Source organism: Enhydra lutris, unplaced genomic scaffold (genome assembly GCF_002288905.1).
Source record: "Enhydra lutris kenyoni isolate GAN:26980312 unplaced genomic scaffold, ASM228890v2 scaffoldscaffold25, whole genome shotgun sequence".
Taxonomy (NCBI): domain Eukaryota; kingdom Metazoa; phylum Chordata; class Mammalia; order Carnivora; family Mustelidae; genus Enhydra; species Enhydra lutris.
This window is the reverse complement of record NW_019154109.1, coordinates 5,534,592-5,547,200: the sequence shown is the minus strand read 5'-3', so window position 1 is coordinate 5,547,200 and position 12,609 is coordinate 5,534,592. Positions and strand designations below refer to the sequence as shown.

Here is a 12,609-nt window from a genome sequence, read left to right as displayed (position 1 = left end):
CTCTCTCTCTCTCTGCCTGCCTCTCCATCTACTTGTGATCTCTCTCTGTCAAATAAATAAATAAATAAAATCTTTAAAAAAAAATACACATAGGATTTCAAAGACTTAGTAATAGAAAAAAGAGTGTAAAATATCTCATTAATAATTTTTAAACTGATCCCATGTGGCTACAATAATTTTTTAATATCTTGGTTTAAATAAAATGTTACTAAAATTAGTTTCACCTGTTTGTTCTTACCTGTCTCATGTAGCTACGGAGGAATATTGAGTGACATATATGGCTCACACTTGGGGCCTGCTTTCTGTCTCTATCGGACCGTTCTAGACTGTTGGACTGTTCTAGAACCTCGATGAACTGGGAGCGGCAGCACAGAGAAGGGCAGTGCTGGAAGGTAGTTGGATCGTGGGGAGTGACACACTGTTTCACTAATGTCCCTGCCTCCTCTACTCGCCCCCTCAGCCCACCCAGGCCAAGTCTGGTGCCAGGAGCACCTGTATGCCTGGCTCTGGGTCTCCCAGCTCTGCTGGGTAGGACATTGCTCTCTCTCTGGAGTCTACACTCAATCCCTCCTCCAGCCTCAGAAGGGGGGGGGGTCCCCAGCACTCTTTCCCTCCCCTGGGGCCCAGCTGGAACCATAGCCAGGTGCCCACCCTACCTGAAAAGGCTGAGAAGGAGATAATGGTCTCAGGAGGGCTGTGTCTGGTAAAAGCCACAACACTGAACCTGGGGCAGAGAAACAGGACCTTCTGTTGGGGAGGGGCAAAGTGGGCAGAGCCCTTTCCAGAAAATGGAGTTATGAGCAGTAGACACTCAGAAAGTGAGAGGCCACCTCACCTGCTAACAGGCTATGTGTCACGTGGCAAGTTTAGAACAAGCCACCCCTAACTGCGCTTCCATCTCCCCTACCCTATTCTCACAGCAAGAAGCCTTAGAAATAAGTGTTTGCACACCCTTGGCAAGCTGAAACAGAATTCATCCCCCTCCCGTTTCTGTTTCGTATTTTTTTTTTTTTCTGAAAAAAAGAATCACGTAACAGATGGGTGTTCCCTTTTTTGCCTCGCCTGTCAGGAGGCCCAGTCAAAATAACTCCCTGGACCCTCACGGACCAGCAAATGCTTTCTCTTTGTAAGTCAGTCCAGATCTTTTATGGAGAAAATGTGCAAACAACCCGTAAGTGAAACTCACTTATGAAACGGGCTCCCCCCTCCCTTCAGTCTCAGCCCTCACCGGTACTGGGAGCCCGGCTTGAGTTGCCCATTACATATCTCCTGGGTCTGGCCACAGTCCTCTGTACCCATAGGCACCATCCAGGATCTCGGCACAGCCCAGGGCCCCGGGTAGAAGGGGTTGGGAAGCAGGATGGCCAGGTAGGAGTCACGTCCTCCATAGTAGTGGTCGTACCACGTGTGGTTGATGGCTTCCTGCGGGGGCCGAACCACTGCAGAGGAACAGGAAAGGGGCAGAGCAGAGTCAGCCGTGGGGCTGAAGCCACTCTCCCCACCACAAAGCAGCTACCCCATTTCTCTCACATATTCCCACCACGCACAGCACAACAGCAGCCCTATCCATAAGAATGTTCTGGGTCTCCCTTCCTGCTCCAGTGCTCACGTCAGCCTCGGACGTTGCATTTTACCAGCCCAGGGTCTGGAGCCCCCTCGCCCGTCCCATGCTAGGCAGGGGCCAGGCTCTCCCCATCCCCTCCAGGACCAGGACTCACGTGACATGTTGGTAGTAGCAATGATGCCGTACCACTGAATCTGCCCATCGTCCTTGCCAAACATACCCCGTGTGATCATCACTCCTGTCCCTGCCTCCGGCTCCAGCTGGGGGGCTGCAGCTAAGTCTGGGGGGTGCCAGCCTGGGGATGGCGAGGGGAAGAGTGAGGTCCTAACTAGGTGCCAGAGCCAAGGGTATGGGCCATGCAGTCATGTCCCTGGCACCTCTTTTAATGCCTGGCAACTAGTATCAGATGCGCACAACTAAATAAAGACTAGGACACCCCCCACCCCCGGGCAAGGGGGCCGGACAGGAGCTCAAGAGCCTATGGTATGTGGATCAGGGCCAAAGAAAGCCCTGGGGGCTGGGGAACAGGGAGAGCCCCTGGCAGGGAGAGCCAGGGCAGGGAGAACCTCCGTGGGCAATGCTGGAGGGGAGTTAAGGGAGCAGAGGGGGCTCCCCAGGTCATGGGAAGCACTTACCCTCTGCAGAGGTGGCGCACACCAGGGTGACCACACGACTCCACAGGCCGTTCCTGCCCAGCACGGTGAGGCTGAGGCGGTAGGAAGTGGCAGGCATGAGGCTGGGCACGAGGAGCGCGTCCCCCGAGGTGTTGGCCTGAAAGACGAGGTATGCGTCCCCTCCCGTGGCCAGCTGCTCCGCCACCACCAGACAGACGTCCACGTCCCCCGAGGGCACCATCCAGTTCAGGGCCAGGTGAGTAGCCTCAGGCTGACACCGAACGTCCTCCACAGGGCCAGGCTCTGCAGGAAGCAAAGGGCTGGTGTTGTGTGGGCGTCGGGACACCCCAAGAGGCTGGCGTTTGGGTCAGGAGCTCTCAAAGCCAGCAGATACAAAGGGACCGGGACCGGGCGTTTATGTCCTTCTCCCCCGACAGACACCGACATACCAACAGGCAGCACCACGGGGTGAGTGGACGCCAGGAGCGGCCCCGCCTGGCACAGGATGGACAGGGAGAGATTACGTCCGGGTGTGAGGTCCCTTAGAATGAGGTGGGCCTGGCCGAGCCCCAGACGCTGCTCCCAGGAGAGGCGGCCAGCCTCTGAGAGTCGGGCATGGCACAGCCCGTGCCCCCAGGGACCGCTGGCCCAGGCCAGGCTGATTATGGCGCTGCTCGCCTGCATGGACACCAGCAGCTCACTGGGCGTGAGTGGGGCTGTGGAGGGAAGGAGAGCGGGTAAGGCCGGCTGCTGAGGGCCCAGCGCATGAGGCCACAGCGCATGAGGCCACAGGCCCGCTGACCCCAGGTGGGGCCCTCGGGTGTGGAGTTTTGGAAATGGAACTAACGTGGGGGCTCAGGGACTATCGAGAAAAGAATCCAGGGGTCTCAGAGGCAGCTCTGCCCACCTCTCCAGCCCCCACTTACAGGTCCAGCCGGAGGCGTTGGCAGCTGCCGTGCGGAGGGGCCCAGCCTTCGAGACAATCTCCACCTCGTACTGGGTGCCTGGGGTCAGAGCTGAGAAGCTCGTGCTGTCCACCTCAGCTCCCACGGTGCTGGCTCCTGCCTGGGCCCCTGCCTGGTACAGAGTCACCTGGTAGCCATCTCGTGACCCAGGAGCATGGACCCAGGATGCCCGGAGCTGGGTGGGACCTTCAGGGGTCACATTTACCAGAGGAGGGGCGAGGGGGGCTGTGGGGAGAGCAAAATATGGGAAGGTTGATGAGAAGAGGGGTGTTATGGGCCAAACCACATCCCCCCCAAAATTCATGTTGAGGTCCTAATCCCCAAGACCTCAGAATATAACCGTTTTTTTTGGGTGGGGGATAAGGTCTTCAGAGAGATCATTAAGTAAAATGAGATCACAACAGGACCCATGTCCTCATAAGAAGAGGAAATTCAGACACACCCACGCGCAGAGGGGAGACCAGGTGAAGACACAGGGACAAGATGGTCATTTGCAAACCAAGGAGAGAGGTCGGGGACCCATCCTTCCCTCAGGGCCCTCAGAAGAAACCAATCTTGCCAACACTTTGATCTCAGAATTCCTGCCTCCAGAACTGGGAGACAATACATTTCTGCTCCTGGAGCCCCAGTCCCACCCCCACCACCCCACCCGGGGTTCTCTGTGATGGCAGCTCTGGCAAATGAATGCAGAAGAAAGCAAACCAAACCTCTGGCTCCCCCCTCCCCTGAGTGTCCCCCCCATCCTCCCCAGTCAGGAAACAGCAGCTCAGTGTGCTCAAGTGAGCCCTAGCGTCTCCCCAACAGTCTCCCCAACAGAAGCGGCCGCACATCACGGCTCACAGCTCGTCCCTGACAGCCGCGCACAAGCTCACCCAGGAGTACACGAATGAATCAGGCCCTCTCCCTACCAAAGCACCACTCCCGGACTCAGGGCTGGACTGGACAGCCCCAGGATTAAATCAGGTGCTTTTTCCCAGCTCCAGACCCTGTACCCAAGCAGCTTTTAAAGACCCCCACGTGACTGTGCAGGTTCTCGAGGACAGGCAATGCCTGGGGGCCCAAGCAGCACCCCTTCACCATCAGCTGGAGCCCAGGCCCCGGAGTCACATAAGCCTGGCCCAGTCACCTAGTCAGCACCTCCTTTGCAACTGGGGGAAACTGAGGCTCAGAGAGGAACAAGGTTTGCTCTGGGGATGGAGCCCCAGCTAGCACCCAGGTCTCCTGCCTCCTAAGCCAGAGCTCTTTCCAGCTTCTTCTCAGGCCTATCTAAGGTCACATGGTCCCTGGGAGGGACAAAGACATCTAGGAGAACACATAGTTTCCGGGGAATCCAGCCGGCAAGGGTGGCCAGGGAGAAAGGGGTGTGCGGGTGGCACTCACGCGTCCAGCCTGTGGCATTGGCTCTGCTGCTCTCATCTGGCCCCCGCAGGGTGGCCAGCTGAACCAGGAACTCGGTGCCTGGGGGCAGCCGGGCCCAGGAGAAGTTCTGAGCTTCCGGAGGCAGAGTCTCCCTGCTTTCCAGAGTCAGGGGCTGCAAGCGGTAAAGCCACAGCTGGAAGCCATCCCTGTCCCCGGGTGGGGGGCTCCAGGAGGCCGTCAGGGCAGGAGGCTGGGAGGCGAGGCCCAGGCTCAGGTTGGCAGGAGGAGCAGGGACTGCAAGGTCAAGGAAGAAACAGCATTGGAATGACCCAAATGCCTTACCATTGTCTCTTTCCCCTCTCCCTCCCCACTACCTGCACCCTTTTCCTGGGTCTCCACAAGAGCCCCAAACATGGCCAGCCTACAAATCCAGCTTCTGTGGGGCTCCAAGCACGCTCAATTTTCTTTCCAAGAAAAGGGCACCTGGGTGGCTCAGCTGGTTAAGCCTCTGACTCCTGATTTCAGCTCAGGTCATGATCTCAGGGTCGTGAGATCCAGCCCTGCATCTGGCTCTACGCTGAGCAGGAAGTCTGTTTGAGATTCTCTCTCCCCCTCCCCCAGGCCCCTCCCACTTCTCTCAAATAGCTAAATAAATCTGAAAGAAAGAAAGAGGGAGAGGAAGGAAGGAAGGAAGGAAGGAAGGAAGGAAGGAAGGAAACCACTTGAAAAACATGGATCTCTGCCCTGTCTGCTCCCCTACCTCCTCCCCACACTGTCAGTTCCTTGAGGGTGTGATGTCTGGCTCACAGGATCCCCACAAGACCCAGCACCCACCTCTTTAACCCCCTAGGGCCCTGGTCAGCTCACCTGCTGACATTCAGTTCCCAGAAGCTCATTCTCTCTCTCTCTCTCCCTCTTTCTCCTTTTCTCTCTCACCCTCCTCCCTCCCCACACCACCTCTCCTGAGGGCCCTGGTGTATGCTTAGCCTCTCCAGAAAGCCCTTGTCTGTCTGACTCAGACCGTAGCCTTCTCAGCTCACTCTCCTCCTCCTCCTCCAGGAAGCCTTCCCTGACTCCCTAAGAGGTTTCCCTTTTGTGAGTCCTAAAATATTAGACTGAATCACCTAAAATCCCTGATAGTCATCAATTTTAACCTGTAAGAAAACAGTCTGCATATGGTTTGAAATACATCGTGCATATCCCTATCCTGTGTTTACGTTTGCGATCTGATACATAAAATAGCATAGAATATGTGTGTGCATGTGTGTATACATGTATATATACTCTTCTGTTTACTTGTCAGTCTTCTTTTTTAGATTGTCTTATTCATGAGTTTTAACCTCAGCACCTAGCCCCATACCTAAAACATGGGAAACACTAAATATTTGTTGGCTAGATGGATGGATGGATGGCCGACCCGAGGGTAGGAAGTAGAAAATACTTGCAAACAGATTCACCAAAAGTCCCCCTTGGATGGGCACGTGACCCTCCAAATCCAGAACGTGCACACAGAAGAGCAGACAGTAAAGGAAGCCAGGACCCCAGCCCCACAGTCCTGGGCCAGCCTCCCGAAAGCTGTAGCCCGGGAACTCATGGGGGCAGGCACACGTCCTCACAATGCTGGAGCTGGGGTTCCCTGCCCAGGTCCACACTGACACAATGTAGCGGGAGCCGGGCATTAGAGACCTGGGAGTCAGGCTGCAACTCTCTGGTCCCAAGGCAACAAGACTGCCCCATGACCTCTGGCTGCCCTCCTGATGCCAGGTGGCCCTGGAGCCTTCTTGCTGCCCCTGCTATACTGGGGCCCAACCCACAGCCAGGTCAGAGGGGCTGCTCCTGCCAGTGACCTCCAGGGACTGGGGCACCAGGGGCTCTGAAGGGAGGTGCAGTTTGGTCAGGGGGCCATATAGTGTCTGTGGCCCTGAGAAGCCCCTTCCCAGCTTTCCTGAGCTTCCCCCCCTACCCAGAGGTCCCTCCCCAAGGAAAGGCCTCACCCCGGGGTCAGGGGACACAGTAGCTGGCACTCACTGGTATGGTCTGTGAGGCTCTGGGTCGTGCTCCTGGTGGTGGCAGGTGGCACAGAGGTGTTTCCAAGGAGGCCTGGGGCTCCCTCATCATAGAGCTGTGCCTGCCTCCCAGCCTGTTCCCCACCAGCCCAGACTCACCACGCAGCCAGGCACTAGCCCAGGCCCAGGCACTGTAGGGCCCAGCCAGAGCCCTCAGCTCCAGAATGTAGTGTCCAGCGGGCAGGGGTCCCGGGAATGTGGCGTTGAGTGCTCCAGGGCCCCGAGTGCTGTTCTTTTCCACTTGCCCGCTCAGCCTGAGCAGGTAGCCATCGCGGGCACCCGGCCCTGCCTTCCAGCTTGCCCAGAGTGCAGAGGGCAGGGGAATGAGCACCAGGTCCAGAGGGGCAGAGGGATCTAGGGGGGCAAAGAGCAAAGATGTGCAGAAAAACCCAAATGGTGGACGAGAGCCATCTTCCCCTCCTCGTGCCAGCTTCCACCTGTTTGCACCAGAAAGTGTCTTGTCCAGAGGCAGGCAGACGCCATTTGCCATTCTGGGTGAATTCTGGGATCTGGCCACGGACAACGGTCACAGAAATAATGACACATCCAGTGACCAGGGGTATCTATGTCAGCGGGGCTCTAAGTAACCCCATGCACTGCCTCACGTGGACGCCCCACCGGCCAGCAGGAGGGGTGTTCCCTGCGAGCCTCACCCCTTCCCCGTGGAATCCAAAGCCACCCGCCTCCACCTGTTGTATCCCTCTCCCTTCACCCCCTCTGCCAGAGAAGAGCTGAGGAGCCTCTGCTGTGTCCCCCGGATGCCCCCCAAAGCACTCACAGGTCCACTCGGTGGCATTGGGCCCCGCCACCTGCTGGAGCCCGGCCACAGCACTGAGCGTCAGCTCATAGGGGGTGCCTGGAGAGAGGTGCAGGAAGGTGTGATTGGAGACCCCGCGTCTGACCACCGTGGTCAGGTTGGTGCCACCCAGGAGGTCCGTGAGCATGAGGCGGAGCCAGGCAGCCCCCTCGGAGCTGTTCCAGGAGGCTTGTAGGGCACTGGTGCCCAGGGACCGCAGCACCAGCTTGGGAGGAGACACGGGGGCTGGAAGAAAGATGGCGAGAACAAAGCCAGGCTTGAGAAAGAGGCCCGGAGTCGGACCCTGACGCCAGCCCAGGCCGTCCCAGCGTCAACCAGCTGTGTGGCGACAGGGTTGCCCGTGAGGCTCTGATGGCCTCTATCGCTCCCAGATCGGCTGCCACCCGTGCCCTGCCAGGTGCCTGCCTTACCTGTCCACTGGTGGACGCTGGTCTTCGCCTGGAGGTTGCCAGCCCAGGTAGTAACCTCCAGAACATACTCACTACCAGCTAGGAGGTGGCTGAAATTATAGGACAGGGTGCCCAGTGGCGTGGAGATATTGTGCACCAGCGTCTGGGATTCTGGGTGGTAGAGGAGAAGTTGGTAGCCATCCTGCTCCCCGGGGGCAGCCCCCCAAGAGGCCTCAAGGCTGGATGGGCTCCCAGGGCTGTAGAACCGCAAATTACAGACAGTCGATGGGGCTGCGTCAGAGGTGGAGAGAAGCACCAAGGTCAGGGCCAAAGGGGTATCAACCCTGTTCTTCTAGTGCTTCTACATGGGTCACTGGACCAGGCATGGTCCTCAGAGAAGTTGCCCTCCTTGGCCAACCCTCCAGGACAGCTATCTCCTGCTCGGACCCTGGGTGATGCCGGCCCACTCCCGGCCCCCCTAGCCTGTGGATCACACACCAGTGCGGGCGGTGATGGTGATGGTGGTGTTCTGTCCACAGGCTTGCAGGGCAGTCACCTCCAGCAGGTAGCGACTTCCTGGTACCAGGTCCCGGAACTCAAAGCTGGATGTGTTGGTGTGGGCCTGGAGCGCTTGCCCTTCTGGAGAGCCCAGGGGACTCAGGTGGGTGAGGCGGAGGGCATGGCTCAGCTTGTCTGGCCCTGGGGCTGCCCAGCTCAGAAAGAGGCTAGTAGGCCTGCCCTGGCTGCTCACGTTGACTTTCAGAGGTGGTCCTGGGGAAAGAGGGTGCACTCAGAGTCTCCCAAAGCCCTTTCTCCTCTAAAAAAGGACAGAAGGAAAAAGAAAAGGGGGGTGTGCAGAGTAGAGGCCAAGTCTGGCATGGAGAAACTGAGCCTGCCCCCACTCCCCACCTCCCAGACCTTCCTCCCCTGTTGAAGACACCTACCTCCACTCTCTCCGTCCGGGCTCCTGGCCAGGGAATGACACTCATCTCCCTGTGGGAAGGAAGGGAGGAGGGGAGAGGAGACCCCAGAACCCTAAGCCTCTGTGAAAGCCACTGGGGGACAGGGCCAGGATCAGAGAGAAGGCTGTCCTCTAGTCCAGCCCTCCCCCAGACAGGGCCAAAAGGACATCACCCCTTCTGAGATGGCTTGGGAGGCAGCCCCGGGCAGGCAGAAGCAATTCGTTCTTGCTGTGCTCAGAGCCAGCAGCTAGGAAGGAGCAGCCTCTGCTCTGCCTAATGTAGACCAGCTGTGGGGCCCTGCAGGGAGGTGGGAGCCTGGACAGGCCCCGGAGGACAGGGCCCTATCCGCCCACCTGCCCCCAGCACCCACCATACCTTGGCCAAGAAACCCCGGAGCCAGAGGAAGGCAGCAAACAGCATTGAGAGCCTCATCCCGACGTCTGTAAAGGAAAGACAAGATGCAGCAGGGGAGGAGCCAGTCCCCCCAGCCCTCCCCTTGCCCCGCTGGCTGGCGGGCAGGCGGGCGGGCGGGCGGGCTGGCGGGTGGATGGGCAGGCGGGCAAGGTTGGGAAGGCCGAGTTCCAGGCAGATGGCAGGCAGCAGGAAGCCAAAGAGCGAGGGGCTGCCTCTCAGCCCAGACCCTAACCGCTCACTGCACCCAGTGCAGCAGCAGAAACTTGGCAAGTTTCTGTGAGGGGAGAAAGACCCCAGGGCCCGGGAGGTAGAAGGGGACGGCACCTGTCAGGCTTCAGACAAGCCCACCTCTCCCGCTGCCTCCCCCGCCTCCACCCCTCCTCCAGAACTTGACTTTCCAGGGAGGCCTCTGGAAAGACCAAGACAAGAGATGGCCTTGCCAGTAGACACACAGAGCAGAAGCAGCTGGCTCCCTGCTCCCTGACCCCAGGGGACGAGTGTGATTCTGTTGACTCTATCAATACGTGGGAGATAGGCTGTTTGGGTTCTGTTGTGGGGGGAGGGGTGGATCCTGGTGACACCACATGGATGTGTGTCGCTGTGGAGTGGAGGGACCCACTGGGAGTCTGTGTCCCCTTCTGGGCATCCATGTGGCACCATGCCTTTGTGGACAGAGGCACAGGAGCACGTTCTAAAGGCTGTGAGTCACAGGGATTATAGATCTAGAAGAGCCCACCTGGCCCTTGGGACCAATCTGTTCCCATATCCTCACCGCCCAGATAAGGAAGCTGATTTCCAGAGAGGGTAGCGCCCAGCCCCAGAAGGCAAATCCTGGTCCTCGTCCCCAAATTCGGGTCCCCTCAGCTTGAACCCCTCTGAGGAGCTACTTAAATCTCTAGGATATCTGCTTTCCTTCCCCCGCCCACCTAGATCAGTGGTGCCCACCCATCTCCCTGCCGCCTCCCACCTCTCCCCCACCCAGGCCCCACCAGGCTGCAGGCAGGTGAAGGCCCACGGGAGCTTCCCTGAGGCTTGGCCTAAAAGCAAGATGGCTTCACCTGGGCCTAAATCCAGCTCCTCACCTGGAACTGCTCACCCATGTGTCCCCACCCCAAGACAGCTGACGGTGGGGAGGGGAGGGAGAACAGAAGGGGAAGAAATGGCTCTGGGCCCCGGGAAAGAGGCCCAGGACTCAGACGCTAACTCAGGAAATGGGGAGGGGGAATAGGCAGAAAACAGGCAGGTATAGAAACCTAACACCGAGACCCCTTGGTGGGAGCCAGGCTCTCAGGGGCCAGACCCAGCAGGAAGGACAGGCCTGCATGGAGACCCGCTCAGTCTCCCTGTGGCTCAGTTCAGAACCAGGGGCTGCCTGCCCTTCCCCCACTCCACCCAGCCCCAAACCTCAGAGCCACCCACCCGGCCTCTGGACAGGGGCCTGGAAACTGAGCACTGCAAAATCATCAGATTTTCCAGGCAGCGTGTGTGTGTGTGTGTGTGTGTGTGTGTGTGTGTGTGTCTATATCCATGCACGCATGTGTTCTTTCAAAGGGGAGCAGTGGGGAAGCGCAAAGAGCAACTGGGGAAGCTGATACAAGAGACAAGATCCTGGTCTGGCCAAGAGGTCCATCCCACCTCCCCTGGGTCACCTCACTCTACTCTTTCTAGCAGAGTGTCCATCAGCAGCAGCACAGGGGAGAAGAGGAAGGCGGGTGGAAATATCCTAATTCAGAATCTAAGTAGAAGAGCTGTGGCAGGATGAGGTTGTGGGGTGGGGGGTCAGGTCTTAGACCCTGCCTAAGAGTCTCCCCACAAAAGAGGGGCTTGTTGAGAACACCCAGGACTCCATAGCCGGTCTTGTGGACATTCCCAGAGGAGGCACCCAGCCACAGAAGGCACACCTGTCAGGCCCCTGCCAGCCCTATGGATGGAAGAGGGGCTCCAGAGAGGGGGTAGAAAGGATCTGACATATAAGATGCCGCCTCCCCAGCCCAAGCCTCTCCATTCAGCAAAAAAAGTACCACAAGGGCTGAGTCTTCTGCCCGGCAACCCCTCCCACAGACAAACCCACATCCTCTCCCTAGAGAACCCCTGGGGTCCTCCTAAGGTCTCAAAGCACCTTACTGATTCCTTCTGGAGAGAACCACCTGGGAGGCAGAAGAGGGCAAGAGACAGGTCCAGGCATCTTGATTCCCAACTGTGAGCCAGCCCCGGCTCTCCCTGCAGCTGTCCCACAAGGCTCCCTTCCGGCCCTCCCCCTCCTCTCCCATGGCCTAAATCCTGGCCTTGGGCATCCCCCTCGCTAGGGGAAGATAATCACCGGGCAGGGGAGGAGTAGATGGATCCGGACAACCAAGTCTCCCACTCTTCCTCCCACGTCCTGGGGAAGGTCACCGGGGAGGGAGGAGGCCTAGATTCCTCTGGCCAGGCTGTGGGAAGGCAGCAAGGGGCGGGAGGCTGCAGATCGGTGAGGCGGGTGCATGGAGAGCAGGCAGCCTGGGCACGAGTGTGGAGGGACACACTCTGTGCGTGTGTGTGTGCATGCATGAGCCGCGAGGGTGCACACACCTATCTGGATGAACGTCCTCATGTGGGCGTCTGTGTGTACATGGGGGTGTCCAAGGACATCGTGGAGGGGGAGAGGGACAGGAGGGTCTCTGGGAGGAAGGACCCTGTTGTACAACAGATGTCCATTTCACCAGCTCTGGATTTGGGAGAGAGGGAGGGACTCTCTTCTGTCCTAGAGTCCTCCAACAAGGGACCTGAGTTCCAGCAAGTGGGCCAAGAATGGGACATTTTCCTGGATCTCAAGGCAGGTTGGCCTTGGCTCCCCAGCTGCTGAGCTGGCCTGACTCACTGGTCCTTCAGCGGGGGTTGGGGTATGGGAAAGTCCCCTTCACCAACGGGTCCCCAAAAGGTGTCAAGGAAAGTGGGTCGGGCGGGGGATGAGCTTCCGGGATGGCTGGAACAAAGGTAGGGCCCTGGGTCTCCCTCTTCCTTCAGACTTCACACCAGCGGGCCCAGATCACAGCCACACGGCCTAACAGCAACAGTCTGCCCCACTCACCCAGGATCTCTCCTCCAGGGCCTCCCCGCTTCTGTAGGATGAGGTCTCCCGGCTCCTAGCTCTCTGCATCTCCGTGTCCCTCACACAGCCAGGGCAAACAGGAGCCTGCAGCACTGGGGTGGAGGCAGGCCTCGGCTGGCCCAGGATTTGGGGGCGATGTGGGGGAGGAGCTATGATCCTAGGGCTTCTGGAGAGAGGCATGAAAAGGGCTAGGGAGGGGAACAAGACAGGTGGAGTAGGTGGGGGCCCGGAGTCCTGGCGCCCCAGCAGCAGGTCCAGTACCCAAGATCCTTCCCCTCTGGAATTTTACAGGGTGGCAGGCTTTGACTCCGGAGCTGGTGGCCGCCTGGCCTGTTCCCCAGGTGCTGCCAGAGAGCAAGGAACCTCTGGGA

At 58.6% G+C, this 12,609-nt stretch overlaps 1 protein-coding gene across 1 annotated transcript in view; it reads right to left on the bottom strand.

The window, feature by feature from the left end:
• The window catches only part of LOC111150954 (receptor-type tyrosine-protein phosphatase V-like), a 19,836-nt gene extending 7,515 nt beyond the window's left edge, over nt 1-12,321 (bottom strand). Inside the window, 16 exon segments of the mRNA XM_022508646.1 lie at nt 657-724; nt 1,229-1,439; nt 1,719-1,859; nt 2,200-2,481; nt 2,628-2,894; nt 3,105-3,368; nt 4,524-4,796; nt 6,103-6,375; nt 6,531-6,665; nt 6,668-6,922; nt 7,347-7,610; nt 7,796-8,065; nt 8,273-8,545; nt 8,719-8,767; nt 9,112-9,176; nt 12,218-12,321. Coding sequence (XP_022364354.1) covers nt 657-724; nt 1,229-1,439; nt 1,719-1,859; nt 2,200-2,481; nt 2,628-2,894; nt 3,105-3,368; nt 4,524-4,796; nt 6,103-6,375; nt 6,531-6,665; nt 6,668-6,922; nt 7,347-7,610; nt 7,796-8,065; nt 8,273-8,545; nt 8,719-8,767; nt 9,112-9,168 — 3,082 coding nt within the window. The 5' untranslated portion in view covers nt 9,169-9,176; nt 12,218-12,321.
• Between the last annotated feature and the right edge of the window lie 288 nt (nt 12,322-12,609).